General features: G+C 36.8%; 1 protein-coding gene across 8 annotated transcripts; it reads left to right on the top strand.

Annotated features, from left to right (window-relative positions):
* On the top strand, positions 1–16,102 carry LOC111328215 (uncharacterized). 8 transcript variants are annotated; one of them, XM_088729735.1, is made up of 7 exons: positions 1–140; positions 498–622; positions 4,065–4,166; positions 7,564–7,602; positions 13,442–13,528; positions 14,608–14,679; positions 15,052–16,102. In XM_088729735.1, exons 2-7 carry the CDS (start codon positions 539–541, stop codon positions 15,172–15,174), a joined length of 507 nt encoding a protein of 168 aa, XP_088585861.1. In that variant the 5' UTR covers positions 1–140; positions 498–538; the 3' UTR covers positions 15,175–16,102. The 8 variants fall into 8 exon arrangements, with proteins under 8 accessions (XP_088585861.1, XP_088585863.1, XP_088585860.1 ...); XM_088729737.1 differs by having other exon boundaries at positions 55–194; positions 4,083–4,166; XM_088729734.1 differs by having other exon boundaries at positions 55–194.
* The last annotated feature ends 1,417 nt before the right edge of the window (positions 16,103–17,519 follow it).

The following is a 17,519-nucleotide window of genomic DNA, read 5'->3' as shown; positions in this document are numbered from 1 at the left end:
TGTAAATTTCAAAACCTTCGTTTGCGTCTCGCGGCCCCTGACTGTTTCTGGTGACATGGTTAGAAGGACGTGTGGCTGTTTTCGTTGCCATGGCTGCTTTTCCAGCAGGTCCGACCGACATATTCGACATTCCACTTGAGGTAGGAAGGATAGGAACAATAGCTAAAGAGGAATTGTGTCATTGCAAGTTTGAGGTCAGTCTTTGTTTAAACTTTATTCCACTTAGAAACCTTGATGTTTGCCTACAATAAAAGAGAAACAAAAACTAAAAAATAAAAAAACAAAAACAAAAACAGAAGACAGCGAGAGAAAAAAGGAAAAGTCCAATGAAAAGGAGGGTGAATTTTTCGATTTATGAATATATTATGGAAACCATGGAAATTATGGCTAAAAGAAACGTGATGAACCTGCGGGATATTAATTCGCTTGACTAATTTTCATATTTTTTACTACCAAGGACACGCTTCCCTTAGCTAATTGTTTGATCGCTGTTTCAGCAATAGGAAAAACCATCTAATACTATTCAAAAGGAGTCTCAATGGCAACTCAGTCTCAACGTATGTATGTTGGAGGTTTCGATGAGAAGCCTACAAGTATTCCCGATTATAGGCGACCCACAACGGTAGGTGTTATGCTGTTGACTCTTAAGATCACGGAATTTCTTGGATGTGTTTTTAGCAAGTTCAAGAACTTAATTGAGTTCAAGAACTTAGTTGACTCATATGTGCTACATATAAGTCAACTCATATGTAGCACACTGAACTAGGATTTCTGTTTGCGAATACAAGTAATACTATCTACATATTCTTATTCAAACCAGACATTCCTGCGTAAAAATCACCATATAAAATATTCCTGTAGATGTTAGGGTTCCCATTGTAATGACGCTTGATTCTTTCATCCTTATCTACTCCTCAACAACTTTCACTGATCTGATTTAAACAGTTTATCGGGTTAACTTTTCTGAAGCTTCTTTCAGGTTTCAGTATAGATGAACTTGATCGACTTTTGAGAAAGTTCAGTTCTCATTCGTGTAGTCAGTATAGTTCTTTCACTTTCATATGGAAATGAGACGTATCGTTGTAGTTGTTAGGATCTACCTAATAGTGGTAACCTTTTTCTCTATCCCTAGGTTACCCTGTTCAAATTTCGCATTTTTGTGTTAATCATTTCACAGGGAGAAATTTTTCTGACGCTTCTAACCTGTATCAATATATTTGACGCGATCAATTGTTAAAAAAGTTCGATTGTCATGCATCTCGATCAACTGTCGCAGTAATCACGCTTTCATTGAATTGGTTTCAATAAGGTAATCTTTCTTTCGCAACTCAGTTGATGATGTAAATCGGCCACCGTAAAGAATTTCAAGTTTTCGAAACTCTTTGCGTTGGCTGATTTACATGATCAACAGTTGATAAAACTAAATCATCCCGATGTGTCGCTCCTGCGTACCCCCAGGTCTTTATGATCTACCTTGTCTCTCTTAACGACCAGACTTCCTTGCAACCATCTATTTTAGCAACCATAATTCAAAACATTTTACCATAGTTAGTAGAGGGGACTTTGATGTTGGGGAAACGGAAAGTAGGAAGTTTGAAATGAAAGCTCACAGCTTTGCAAAATTGTTGACTGTTTATAGCACTTGCGTCATACTACCGTTCTTTGCTATCAAAAGTCATACCATTTTTAGAGAATAATTTGGATATATCAACAAAGTTGAAGTGGTAAATTAGCCACCGTAACGATTACAAAAGCTGACGTCTCGAGCGTTAGCCCTTCGTCGGAGCGAAACATTTTTAGAGAGTAGAGTTTTATTCCAATTTAAACTAAATTTTAAGATGTTGATAGTGTGTATACGTATGTTTGATCGATCAGTGAAACTTATTTTTTGATCATTGTCCATTCCCTGTTAGTCAGTTCATTGTTTGGATCATTTTGCTTCGTTTTGCACAGTGCACTGTGCAAAGCGGAGCAAAAGCGGTGCAAAACGTGTGCAAAGCGGCGCAAAGCGTGTGTAAAGCGGTGCACAACTGTGCAAAGCAGTGAAAACGGTGCCAAGAAAGAATAAAGAAAGAAACTTTGAAAACAGCACAATTATATACGCAAACGAACTTTCTCATTTCGACATATTTTTACCAAGTGTGGACCGTACAGTCCATAGCTAATACGTCATCACTTGATAATGATATGACATGTCTGTTTCCTCAAGGAACAGGTAAGCTCAGACATCAGGAAGACCAAACCTTTTAATATTAAATCCATTCTTTAATATGTAGTTATTCGATTTCTTCGACGGGTCTTAACAACAGCCAATACTTCATAAAGCAATACGGGTTAGCCTCTCCTTTACAAATTCTGGTTTGCGTATTAACAGGAGGGCACAAAATAATCTAATGTTACTTCGAAAACTGTTCGGCTAAAACTGACTTACAATTTAATGACATATCTCTTTTGATGAATGTGTGAACAAATGTCAATCAAGATTTTAATCATTTATCTTGATCAAACCAAACTCGATCATTCCAAGGCAACGCCTATTTAGTCAACGAAACAATGTCATGGGAGTAAAGCAATTATCTCGGCGAGCCAATTGTCTTAATTCGACATATCGTCACCAACTATGGACCGAACAGTCCTTAGTTAATACCTAATCGCTTTTGCGATCAAATGGTGTGTGACATTTGAGTAATTATCTCGGCGAGCCAATTGTCTTATTTCGACATATCGTCACCAAATATGGACCGCACAGTCCTTAGTTAATACCTAATCACTTTTTGCGATCAAATGGTGCATGACATGTAAAGCAAGTAAGGCAAGAAACTTTGAAAACAGCCCAATTATCTGGGCAAGTGAATTGTCTTATTTCGACAGATCGTTACCAAATATGGTCCGAGCAGTCCTCAGTTAATAAGTAATCACTTCTGCGGTCAAATGGTGCATGCAAGTAAGGCAAAAAACTTTGAAAACAGTACAATTATCTGGGAAAGCGAATTATAGCGATCACAAAAATAATAGCAAATTGCAGTATGGCGAACCATCAGTCATCATCATTTATCAAATTGGCTAAGGGAGTTATCAAAAAAATTTCAGTTTCATCGAGCACGAAAATATCGATCACAGACATACGATGACAATTTAGAACCTCTTCTCTCTTAAAAAAAAAGTGTTTTATGGCAAAACTCAGTCTAGGGAACAGCTTTCCAGATGGTAAACAAATACTACTGCGCAAATAACAAGGCTCTCTTAAAATAGCGTTCGGTTACCATCTCTGTCGAGACTTATAATAGGCATTGAACGACTAAAAAAATACACAACGTCACTCGATTGATTTGACCTTTGACGTAGTTAATTAAAAACTGCGATCAATATGCAGTTTATTTTGTTTGCAAAGTTTGACTCTATCGATAGACGATTGTAAGCATGCGAGCTCAACTCTCAAATGCTGAAAACAAATATTGCTCATCGAGCGACTAAACAAAACACACACGCACACACACAAAGTCATTTGACTGATATTGCACACTTGGCGTAGTTAATTAAAAAGTGCGATAAATATATTTTGTTGAAAAAGCATGACACATTCAAATCACAGACACGCTTTTCGTCGTTGAAAAACTTTAGTAGCCTGCAATCGATGTGAGCATACCCCCTCACAGACCAATTGTAATGCCAAACAATATTTCTACTTGAACTCATTTTCACTTATTAAGAGAAGCTGCTAAAGTTCCACTGACTCATCTTTTTACAGAAATAAAATCGAAATTGTCTCCCCTGAGTCATTATCATGTTCACGGGTGACAAACTACTCCTTCACTTTTTAATCGAAATCCAGCGCTATTTTGGTTTTTTCTCTGGATGACCAAGCCTCTTTCACGAGACTATTTTGTCTGCGCCAACGTTGGTCGACTTGACTGGTGTCAAAATCATTATCTATGGATGCATATAGGTATAGACCTAGATATCTATTTTTTACATCTGCCATGTCTCATTTTCCTTAAATGTGAGGGAAGGAAGTGACAGGTTACTTTTGTAGCTTAACAAGGAGTCTTGTCTGATTTTTATAGCATTTTACGAATTTGCAGAAGAGAATGCGCCTTGAAAAAGCAAAAGATGAAAGAGCAGGAGGGTGTGACAAGGCTGGATTGAAATCTCCATCATTTCTCCAGGTAAAATCAAGACGGCAATAATTTAGGGTCTGGTAAGCGTTCTGCTGTTTCCTAGTTGAAAGAGATGCTTTAAGGCTTTCCATTGCCAGTTGCACTTGATGAAACTGGAATAAACGATTTATTCTAGTCTTTATCAGCTCAAACAGTGGGACGGCTGCACTCTACAAATGAGCCTTTTGGGTTCTTTACATAATTATAAATTATTCTTTTAAATAACAGGTGGGTTCCTTCCTATTTCTAAGTCAGCAAGTCATGCCGAACATGCCTTAAAGATATTAGTGCTACTGTTTATGCACAATCTATAACAATCGAATGAAAATAAAAGGATTGATTAACTTAGGAACCAAACCTATGGAAATCTATAAGTATGACTATGTGATTCTTGAAACGGTCGAGGTCATACGTCTTCACTTAGACTGTCGGAGAGCCCGACTATTTGCTTTGAGCCATCGCTGATTTCGTATTTCCATCTCCGATTCGCTGCACGTTTACTTGAGGGTATAGCAGAGTAAAATCCTTAAATAAACGGCAAGCCTAGATGTAATTGTCGATCTGTGGGTATCACTAATACCATTTAAAACTCTTAATGTTGGCCAATTTTCGTTATCAACTCAGTCGATAAAACCCAAATTACCTTACTAAATCCACAATAGCCTTGTTACAAATCAAAGGGGTTGCTATGGGCAGCTACCACAGCCGGCAAATCGCTGACCTGGTCTTGCTGCTCAGGGAATTAACTTTCTTTTCGGAACGCGACACCACTGGACTTTTCCTTTTTTGTAGATGCATCGACGACGGATTTTTGTTGACAGACAAAAACAACATTACAGATATTATTAACCATTTATCCACTACATATCCTTCACAAATCCCAATCACTTTCACCACAAATTGTCATTCCATTCACTACCTAGACCTCACAATTTCCCTCAATCACCACACCATACTATATCACAAAATTCACCATCAAATTTACCAAAAACCCCATCACAAATACATGTACCCCCATTTCTCATCAAATCACCCACAACACATTTTCACAGGCATCATCAAGACTGAAACTGTACGATACAGCAGACTATCTAAAACCAAAGACGATTACGACTTTATACACAAACTCTTTTCTCTACGACTGACCGCTCTTGACTACCCCAACAAACTAATCACTAAAAACTCTTACCCCTGGCTACCTTACCACTGTCACAAAAGACGACAACTCACCAAAGGAAACCAATCCACTAAAAAACCTACAATCTACTACCGCAGCAAATACAACAAACACGCACGAACAGACAAAATAGTACGCCACATCCTATACAAATACCACAACATACATATCCTCAAACTCACCAAAGTATACAGCAACACCACCAAACTGCACACCATGCTACTCACCAATAAGCTATTACACTCGAAAATTACCAAATAATAAAAAATTTTAATGCCATTAAAAATATACATATATATGTATATATATTAGTTAGGTATAGTTATATATTAGTTAGATATAGCTCTTTGGCATACAAAGCTTTGCTTTCATGTCCAAATTGAGCACTCTAACTAGGATGAGTCATTGCTCTGCAATTGCGCATGCTCGCTAGTGTACTCTAGTTTGAGCACTCTGGCATGGCTTAGACGATACCAAAAAGGTTGGATCGTTTGGGGTGACCATATTGGTTCTCCTCCATCCTAGCATTAGCACTGCACTGATGAGGCCCAGAAGGCCGAAACAGTACTGTCTGCAGTTAGTTATATATGTATATATATATATATTTTTTTTTTTCTGTATTTCTATTTTTACAGTTTATGGATTCCAACATGATCATTACATTCTTATACATTTATGTACCTTGAGCTATTTTTAAACTAAATCGCAATAATTCTCATAAATATAGAGAAGACATCCCTGATGTTCTTTTCTTAACACTTTAATTCCATTTAGAGACTGTAGTTGACCATTAAAGCCACTATGTATATAATTCTTAGGTAGTTTATTAAAGAATCTACCTTATTCTTCCCTCATTATAATCTTTCGACATTTTTCATTGATAGTCTCAAAGAATTTTGTAATCTATCTTAGCTCATTATTGCATTTTAACTCATAATTGTATTTTAACCTTGCTCATTACACTTATTTTTATACATAATTCTTGTCAAAACTCGAATTTGTTATAATCATACTATATTTCTATACTTATAGCCTTTCCTTTTTTGCGGGGCTTTCTCCGCACTATCTCCATCAAAAACTGTCTATTTGTTACTAACATCTATTTTACATTGTAAAAGTATGCAGAACAATTTAATCCACTTAACTCTTGGTATGCTCTATGCTTTATTTATTGTGTCACAGCTACTCTAGCTATTGTCTACGTTAATAGATTGGATGCATCTACTCTAGCTGTTCTCTGCTTGAGTGGGTCAATACAATAATTGTTCTCTTTCCGATCTTTAATTTATTTAACTCACCGTTCGACACCATACTTTTCGGCGAACCATTCACAGCAAAGATGGATCGATGCATCCCAACAGTTAATCACTTTCCACAGCCAGATTAGAACGAAAGATCTCAACAATAGGTCCTCGCCCTCTTCCAACAACGTCCGATAACCTTACATCGACGTCTCCATTCAATTCCTTCTGCTAACGCACGCAATTATCTCCTTTACCTCTAGAAATAATTCGTTTTCTAGACATCTCGAGGGTCAAAATCCCTTTTACGACGAAGATCGATTGAACACATTTCATCAATTTCCCAAGAGCAATCGCGCGTTACCCGTACGTCATAAGTCTCACGCAATACGATCACGCCATTCTGACGTGACCGTCCCAGATTAAGATCTCTCAACTCCGCTATTTCGCGACACGGAGCCAGTAGCGAAAATCTTTTTTCGTTATAAATATATTTTTTCCTTTGGATATTAAGGATAAGGCAGCTCCCTCTCATATTTCTCAAGGTATCTATCTTTATTTTCTCCATATAAATAATAATAACACACCTCCCCTCTTAATTCTAATTCCCGTTTCGTGACACTTCCGTTCAGTGTACACACACTTGAAATTATTATTTTTGTTTTTTTTTTTATTCATTTAATTATTTTCCTTTTAATATACATAGGTATTCTCTTCTGTATTAGCACCGCATTCTTTGTTTCTCTACATGAGCATTGCATTCTCCTCCGTAATATCTCAAAAAAATTTTTTTAATTTCTTTACATAAGTTTTCTCTTCTATCATATCTGAAATTTTTCTTTATTTAGTATACATATTTACCTCCCTCTATATTATCAAAACTGTATATATGTATATATATATATATTTTTTTTTCTTTGGAATAGGTTCCAATCACTTTCTAATTTCTCACTATATTAGTGTACTTTTTCTTGCTTTCTTCAACAAGGACTCAGCACGAGGATGTCGGGCATTGACCTGGTACCAGGTTAGAAACATCCTCGCTCGGTTGTGCTTTTCCCCTGACGACTCACAACCATAAGGAGCCTTGGTGCCGATGCATCCTTCTCTCCTCACCCGGCCGGTTTGATTTCCATTATTCTCCATCTTTGAACAACTTTTATAGACACTTCACATCTTCTTTCACCACTCTTTAATCAACACTAATAATAATAATAATAATAATAATAATAAAAGTCTTTATTAAGCATTCTAAACAACAAACGTGTTTAGTTACAATGATATGAACTCAGCAAGTATAAAACTAATGAACTAACTAAATTACTAACTGACTAACTAATAAGAGAACAAACATCTATTAACAAAAGTCCTCTTGAAACGTTCAGTTCTGACAAGCGGGAGAATATAATTATGGCGCCTCTTACGTAGCGTAACCATTGGTCGCTCAGGTGGCAAAAGGTCATCTAAAGCTGTCGTAAAATCGCTGTCGGTGACCTTGGCCCACAACTTCTTATCTTTTAGAATAATAATATTTTCAATCGAAAAAAGCTCTTTACAGTAGCCAAGCTTAAAAGCTCTCCTGAACAGCCTGTCTATGCGACTCAGATACTTATGATAATACGCGCAGCCCCATACTTCTACAGCATATGTAAATATAGGTAGAATAAGACTGATAAAAAGAAGATGAAGATGATCCAGCGGCAGTCCATAGAATTTACAAACACGTAAGATGTACAGACGACTACTGGCTTTCGATATAATATTATCAAAATGTAAATCCCAGTTACACGGATCAGATTGAAAAGTCACACCCAACAACTTCAGACATGTTTACGCTCTATAGAAACCAGAGGAGCAGGTAAGGCCATAGTGGATTTGCCTCTAAGAAGCATCTCCCACGTTTTCTTGAAATTTAGTTGCATACGGTTAGCAGATGTCCATGCAACGATCGATTGGACCTCCTCAGCTGCTGAATTGCCGTTGTTAGCCCGCGATTTTACTGGAATACTTAATGTTAAATCATCAGCATATTTCACAAGTAAATTCTGATTTGGTAGAATGGCCTTAATATCGTTGACCATAATAGAAAATAGTATAGGGCCTAAAACTGTCCCCTGAGGGACACCCCTATTGATATTTAAATAATCCGTAACAATGGCATCAACAACAACTCTTTGTTTCCTGTTTTGTAAAAAACTAATAATCCAATTGGTCACGTATGGATTTATGTCAAGTGTTTTCAACTTAGAGCAGAGGATATCATAAGGGACCGAATCAAAAGCTTTGCTGAAATCAAAAGAGAAAATTCTAACACAATCAAAACCCGACTCGAGCCATTTCAGCCAAGCATATTGACACTTAATTAAGGCCATTGTCGTATTGTGGCCTTTGCGGTATGCAAACTGGTCAAAGCTAATGAAGTTCTTCACATATTGAGATAATTCTTGTCTGTATACAAGACGTTCAAAAACCCTCATTATTACATTAGTCAGAGAAATAGGCCGCAACTGTGTACAACTTTTAAAGTTGGGCTCTTTAGGCAAGGGAGTTATGTCTGCCAATTTCCAAAGATCAGGCACAATGTGGTTTTCCAAAGAACAGTTGAAAATATGGGTAACAACAGGAGCGAGGTCGTACGCAAACTCTTTCCAAAACCAGTACGGGATTCCATCTGGACCAGAGGCAGTTCTTTTTAATTTCAGTAGACTCCTGGTAACACTGGAGGCCGTTAAAACAGGCATCTCGCTTGATTCCGGGATAGTGACAATGTCAATGGGTTTATAAAGGGGATCAGAGTTAATGGAACAGAAAAAATTATTGATCTCGCTCGGGGAGATAATTGAGCTTACTTGCGAGTTGGTAGACTTCCTTCCTGTCAGGGAATTAACTGTTGACCACCAAGATTTGGATCCTGTACTATGTTTCTCAAAATTCCCTTTAACTGCCCAAACTTGATTATCTCTGATCAACTTGTTGATTTTCTCTTGAAGAGTTTGGATCTCAATCGAAACAGAATTTCTTGATATGTTACTTCGCCGAATCAATTTTCGCCGTTGGTTCAGTAGATGTTTGATTAGAGGAGAAAAGAACGGGGGGTCTCTATTAGACACACGTACTGATATACCCGGAAAACACTCATCAAACATGGACTTAATCTTGGTACAAAAAAGATTAAGTTTTCCATTCACATCTCCGCATTGATAAACATTGTCCCAGTTATGAAACTTCAACAGTTTGTCCATATCCAGTTTATGATGATCACGAACATCTCTAAACATCACAGTTTTCCTTTCAGCCTTAAGTGGGATTCTGGGACATACCAGGACCATAGAGTGGTCAGATCGAACTAGTCCTTGAGCGACCGATACTTTCCTCCAAAAAGGTGGGACGTTAGTTATAAAAACATCCAAAATTTTGTTCTTTCTTGTCGGTGTATTCACCATCTGGAATAAATTTAGTTGTGTAAGAAAATCATTGTAATCTAGCTGATTGAGGTCACCACAAATTATAAGGTTGCTGTTAGGATTGCTACAGTCTCCTGTCCATAAAATAATTATAAAAGGAAAATACTTCATTTTTATCAATAACCGTAAACCCTATCCTATTCAATAACCCCCTTTCCCTTCCTATACTCAAAAACAGAGACCCCATTCCACAAACCCTAAGGAAACCATTACCTATGACTAACCTTTACCCCACAACAACCCTACCCCTAACCCAACACTAATCTAGCACTGAACCTAAAACTAAACCTAATCTAACCCTAACCCCAGCCCTAACTAACACTAAGCCTAACCCTAATATAATTCTAATTCCACAAGCCCTAAGCAAACCCTTACCTATTACTAACCTTTACCCCACCCAAACCCTAATCCTAACCCAACCCTAATCTAACACTAACCCCAACCCTAAACCTAATCTAACATTAACCCTAACCCTAACCCTAACTAACACTAACCCTAACCCCAATATAACTCTAACCCTAAATATAACTCTAACCCTAAAACTATAACCAAAACTTTAATATAAAATTAGCAATTTAACCCTAAACCCTAAATGCTTCGCCCCCTCTTTCTAATAGTTACTCTTATATAATATTTTAACTTCATTTTATTTTATTTTATTTTGTTTTTATTTACTTATTTATTTTTTTTATTTTAATAATATATAACATATAGATATTTATTTTTTTTCTTTTACAATTTTAAATTGAGTTTAGGAGCTTGCTGTTGTTACAGAAGTCGCTCCCTCAATTTTAACACCTAACTTTTATGTTCATTTTACACACTCATTCCCACCCTTCCATACGCTTTGTTCCTTTTTTACCCACTGATCACGAGATTGCTCATCGGTGGAGTGGGAACCCATTTTCATGGGATCCCATACATCAACACCAAGGGAAGCCACAAAGGTTGCTAGTGAAACTACTGATTAATATATTTAATACTATACTAGCGAAAATCAGACCTGAAAAAAAAAAAAAGCATCTGATTTATATTCATTGCATCTGATTTATCATCACGGGTTTATTACGAATCAACTTAACGGCCGGCTCCCAGTTGGCTTGTTAGCTCAACTGGAAGAGCGCTGCATTAGTATCGCAGAGGTCAATGGTTCGAATCCCGTACAGGCCTGATTTTTTTTTTTTTTTTCAGGTCTGATTTTCGCTATTGCATAAATAGCGCTCTCTACTGCGAGAATCGTGCATCATACGTATCTACAACCGCAGTTCAGAATATATGAACTTCATATATTCATTGCATCTGATTTATCATCACGGGTTTATTACGAATCAACTGAACGGCCGGCTCCCAGTTGACTTGTTAGCTCAATTGGAAGAGCGCTGCACTAGTATCGCAGAGGTCAATGGTTCGAATCCCGTACAGGCCTGATTTTTTTCAGGTCTGATTTTCGCTATTGCATAAATAGCGCTCTCTACTGCGAGGATCGTGCATCATACGTATCCTCTTTATTTTTTGCTCGAAATTCCAACGCTGTGTTGGTATTTCTCTTGGTGATCACGTCTCTCTTTTAAAAGAGTGAATGTTACCAAAGGTCAAACATTTGGTGGCAACAGCCAAAAATTCAATTTGGCTCATATTCTCAAGTTAGGTAGGCCTTATGGTGAAACAAAGCACTGCATACTTCGTTTGGCTGAATATCGATTTATTTTCGAGAAATCGATAATAACTGAATTTCGACCAAATGCCGCTTTTGAAGTTCAAAATTTCAGACAAATCTCGGAGCGATGCGCCACGAATTCAAAACACTTGGACCGATAAAAACTACCAAATCGTGAAAAACAACATCATTACATATGTTGACTGCAATTTTTCAAACTCATTAATGATTCATCAAGTTACAAACCAATCACGATACGCCAATTTGGCCACATGCGTACGTTTAGAAACCCCGATGAAATACTGGAAAGGGGCTTTTCCACTTCACTTTGATGAAATATCAAACCCTAGAGCTTGATAAAATGTCAACCCCCCCCCCCCCCTAGAGGATGACAAACATGTTTAACCACTCGCGGCTCATATTTTAAATCAGTACGGCCATCAAGAAAAATTTTCGCTACGTGTTCTTCAAATAGACGATTAAAATTATTACCAAGCTCAAAATTTGCCTCTGTGATATTTCTATGTTCACCCCCGCGAAGACCGAATAACTTTCTATTGTAATAATATTCTGTATTAAGCAAAGATTTAGCTGACTGTCAACCTAAAAGTCCCATTTCCCAGAACTTGCTTTCTTCTTCCTCTGTTACCGACAACTTTTCCGCCTTCTTATTCTGAAGACCTCGACAATGAGTACTTTTACCAGAAGCTGCCTTTGCCACTCTTCAATATCCCAAAGCCCATTTATTTTTGTACCGAGTTAACTTGGGTACCGCGTTTTGAACCAGATTAACCCCTTCTTCGGCTGTTTTTGCTTGCCGAAAACGTGACAACGCCATATCTCATGAAGAATGACCGAGCTTTTGTGGTACAGCAATATGTACGGTAAGATGATATTATGTTAAATAAACTGTAGATTGGATGTAAATGCGTAACAATCGAGTTTGCGTGTGAATGTATATATTTTCGAATAACTGACGGCATCGTCAAATCAGCTCATTTTATCCAACTTTAAAATTTGATTACATCGCACTGAATAGTTTTCCCAAAAAATCCTTTGGAGATCGAAAAGAACCACACTTCGCCTTCCAAAAGCCAGATTTTCAATCGATTATTTTGTATAGCACATCATGAGTTAAATGACAGGTTTCTTTTGACCTATTTTTAATCTTGTTCGAATAAGGTCGGATAAATTCAATTACGTTGTGTAAATAAATGATCAAGAATTGCTCAAATTGTTGTCAAATTATGTAATGATGTTGTTTATCAGGATTTGGTACTTTTCATCAGTCCAAGTGTTTTCGCTTCGTGGCGCGACGCTCCGAGATTCGTCTGAAATTTTGAGCTTCAAAAGCGGCCTTTGGGCGAAATTCAGCTTTTATCGATTTTCTCGAAAATAAAGCGATATTCAGCTAAACGAAGTATGCAACGCTTTGTTTCACCATAAGGCCTATCTAACTTGAGAATATGAGCCGAATGGATTTTTCGGCTGTTGCCACCATATTTTGAATTTTCGATTTTTGGCCACATTTGCTCTTAAGAGGCTATTTTTCTGCACCAACATTGGTCGACTTGACTGGTGTAAAAATCTCTCTGTCTATGTGAGCAAAAAGGTATAGACTTCGATATCTATCTTTTATATCTATGTCTCATTTTGCTTAAATATGGAACGAGGTGATAGGATTCTTCTATTATAGCTTAAAAGGAAGTCTTGCCTTATTCTTATAGCATTTTACGAATTTGCAGAAGAAGAGGGAGTGCATTGAAAAAACGAAAGATGAAGGAGGAAGAGGGGGTGATAAGGCTGGAGCGCAATTTTCATCACCTTTGCAGGTAAAATTCTAAATCAATCCTTTGAATTACAATTCGGCTCCTCCTTATTTTTAAGCCAGCACGTTATAACAATCATGCATTCAAAAAATTAAGAATACTGCTTATGCATAATTTACATTCATAGAATGGAAGTAAATGGTTCTGAAATATACTAAGTTGGCTGATCATACTCTAAGCATCCAAGTCCCCTTATTCAAAATCGGCTTTTAATTGGTACAAGTCAAATCTCAAGTTCTACGGCGACAGGTTTAATCAAGTCTCAGTTCTCGGAGTATCATAAAAACACTGACTAGTTAATTAAAAATGCTTGTCATGAATCTTGAGATGAACTTACTTTGTTAGTGCGCTTCAATTCTGTCTTATTACTCTTCCTGAGTATTGAAAGAATAGTGTTTGGCACAGTGCTTTAGAATCAGCTGAACCTTGATTAATGATATTTTGATATATTTAAGCAATAGAACACATTTTTCCAGGCTCTATAAGGTGCTAAAGCCCACTTGGGATGTTGGGAAATCACGAAGACCGAAAACCGAACGCGAGTGATTTATAAGCTTACCTCGTATTCTCCAAACACCCCGAGTGGCTTTAGCATGTTATGGAGCCCGAAAAAATACGTTTTATTGCTTTTATGACATAACTAGTTACACGTGGACTCTATAACCTGATAAAGCATCCACTTGGCAACTAAACTGACAGATCAGACGAAGCGTACAATTTAGGCTTCTAGTAATCAAAATATAGATGGCTGGTAGCAAAGAAAAGGACCTGCGGCTAATCAGTTACGGATATAGCAATTCGGTTTAAGGCAACAATGGGTTGCCTCACTATTCCAGTGTTATTTCTGTTGATTTCGACGGTACATGGGACCTCGGAAATAAATGATTGATTGACAAAAAATATATGCGGAGAGAATGCTTTGACATGGGATACCTACTGCAGTTTGATGCATCAGAGATCAGACTAGAAGGCGACTTGAAAGGAAAAAAACACCTTGTGGTACTAGAGGCATGACAGCCTGGACTCAACTCCAATGCCACGATGCAGTATTCACTTATTTTTGTGACTTACGTGATTTCTAGGATCAGAAGAACTGTCAGGATATTCCTGGGAAAGGCGTTGATGGCAAAATTGAAGACAATTCTGATCCCGAGGTGGGTGTTGGGAATTGAAAATTAAGCATAAATGTTTTTAGGAAGACAAAGTGATGCCTTTTGGTGTTCTCTACATGCTTTATCTGTGGATAAACCTTAGGTGGATAACTTTCAAGGGTCAAAATACTTTAAAAATTTAATGAATGATGATTGCAAATCAAATGCAAATGCTTTTTGTTGTTCATGACCAATCACCATCAGTAAAGGGAATGCTCTTTATGTATAGAAAAGGGTAACTACCATTTGGCAGGTGACCTCAAATATACACTGAAGAAGAGACAATTCAGCACCCTTCTACATCCATCGTTTCTTGGCAAAATATCTGAGCTGACTAAAGTATTTGGGCTTAAAATTTTCCATTTTGGTCTCCAGGATTCATGGTCTAGTGATGAAGGGGAAGGAATAAGTGTGGAGGAATTAAAGCAAACCGAAGGATATCAACTGTTTAGGGAGGCCTTACAAGCACACGCAAAGAACTCAGCCAAGTCTGTCTAAGCAGCGCGCTGTTTTCACTTATGTAAGAGTGATACACATAAAACTAATTGCTTGAGGCTAGGTTATTTTCACTCTTTAATTCAATTGATTGATACCGCTTTGATGTTATATGATATTTTGATACTGCTGTGATATTATATCAATCCGTATATCAATCAATCCTTTTTTAACAACATTTTTTTCTATGAACTGATGTCAGATGAGTTTGATTCAGAAGAGTTAATAAGTATAAAGATAAGAATCAGAGTTTTAGAATTTAGACCCAATTCATCAATTATTATTTCAAGCATTTTTTATGAAAAAGCTCTTTTTAACGTTTGTGAATATATGAAAATCATATAAGCTGTTTTTACAAAGAACTGGTCCATGCCTAGATTGCCGCGTATATCGAGCACTTGCGAAGTTTAGAGAGCACGAGAGAAGCGTAGGAGTAGCTCAACGCGCAGCCGAAAGCAACTCTACCTTCCTGAGTGCTCTCCAAACTCCCCAAGTGCATCCAAGACTCGATATGCACACAGCTAAAGGCATGGACCATAGCATGCATGCACGGCTGTGCCGTACACAAGGATTTTTACCATGGTAGCTCCTTAGGAAATAGGTACGCCTTGCGCGCGCGCTATATTATTATGACTGGCTTTTTTAATACACACTTATGTCTATTGATAAAAAAGAGAAATTATTTTACCGTTGCAATGGAATATATTGGTCTCCCTCGCCATTTTAAATCAAAGGAATCTTTCACTGTTTTCTTAAAAGACACAAAAGATTTTTTACTTAATTAGATGATCCATTTTTTATGAACAGATGTACAGTATTTCGATATTTAAATTTTTTATATATTTTGACTTTTAGACTTTTTGCATTTTTACTTATGTATTTTTATAAAGATGTAGTTTGCTGAATTTAATAAATGAACGTACATTTTTTATGCATTGTATTATTTTTTAATTTTTTTTTATTATACTAGTATGTTTCTTGTTGTACATTAAAGTTCGATATACTGCTATATAGAAATGCGGGAATCAGACCAAGTGCTGTACACAACTGCTTAATTGGAATACGATGAACTAAATTAGATACAATGATATAGAGGGCTGTGGTCAAGGAAGTGCAAACTAATAGAATACAGGTTATCTAATAGCTGAGGTATTTATCCAAATAAGGCCAAACACCATTCTTCTGTTACTTTATAAAGGTGTTTCTGGAAAACATATCTTTTTGGCAAGATTCCACTAAAACATTTGATGATGTGCTTTGCAGATATTTTATATAGAGAAGCCATTTTTTAATTGTTAAATTAATGTATTTTTCAGCCATTGTACCAGTTTTTTACTATTTTCCGTTGAGTGCAGTTTTTGATACTGTTTACGGGTAGAAAATAAACCTTTTTTCAAAACTTTTTGTGGATTAAGTGCGAAATACTTAAAAGGTGGACAATGTCGAAATGCACATGTTTTCACCCAAATGCTAAACAAAAAACAGTATCATCCGTCTTTTTAAAAAAGGCGTTTTTCTTCAGCACTCCACCCAATCGACTAACACTCACCAAAAGGTAACAATTTTGCATTTTTCCGGTGAAAACTATATTTAGTAACATGTTTTCCAGATATTTGAAACAATCAGACTTAATCTTTTTATGTCATAGTAGAATTACTGGAAACTTTCACTTATTACAGATGGAGTTTATCCGCTTGGCGTTTGGGCTATCGTTTGAGCGGAAAAATCCGTCCGTAGCCTACAGTGCAGGCCTTGAACTCGGTCATTAAGAAGTGTTTCTCTCTTTTTTAAATTTATTACTTGAACTTTGGAGTTACGTAAACGCAAAACAAGTATTATGCACGTTGCACTCTCATGCTAGATATATCTATCTGATCATATGGAAGGAAAAGGGATCAAAAAGGGACAATTAATTGCAAAATTGAGAGTTGTGCTTTTTCGTTACATCTTCTATTTTAAGTAAACATTCTGGGGAACACAATTAATTTCCTGGTTTATACTGTAGTGATTCTGGATTGTTGAAGAGATCGATAAACAATTTCTCATTCACTTCCAGTGAACAGTACATTTACACCTACCATTCATGGTTTATGTTATTTTATGTGATGTACATGCATTAACGAATGCATATCAGTATTACATTATAGAGAATGCAATCGCACGCACCCTTCTAACAAGAAAACATGTTTTTGGGTCTTTTTATCTGTGCTGGAAAACTGTCTTTCAAATAAAGGAAATCTCAAAATGCAAACACCAGGAAAAATATTATACAACAGAGATAACATTATGAAAATAATGAACTAGGATAGTTTAGAATGGACAGAGTGACGAGAAATGAGGAACAGAAA

This window comes from Stylophora pistillata, chromosome 8 (genome assembly GCF_964205215.1).
Source record: "Stylophora pistillata chromosome 8, jaStyPist1.2, whole genome shotgun sequence".
Taxonomy (NCBI): domain Eukaryota; kingdom Metazoa; phylum Cnidaria; class Anthozoa; order Scleractinia; family Pocilloporidae; genus Stylophora; species Stylophora pistillata.
Note: the sequence above shows the minus strand (reverse complement) of the source record. Positions and strands in the feature narration are given on the sequence as shown.

Bases quoted from the DNA above. Each gene is read 5' to 3' on its own strand.
- LOC111328215 (XM_088729735.1), top strand. From the start codon at position 539: ATGGCAACTCAGTCTCAACGTATGTATGTTGGAGGTTTCGATGAGAAG. The intron at 4,167-7,563 runs GTAAAATCAAGA...TTCTTCAACAAG, and splicing joins AATCTCCATCATTTCTCCAG to GACTCAGCACGAGGATGTCG. The intron at 14,680-15,051 runs GTGGGTGTTGGG...TTTGGTCTCCAG, and splicing joins AAGACAATTCTGATCCCGAG to GATTCATGGTCTAGTGATGA.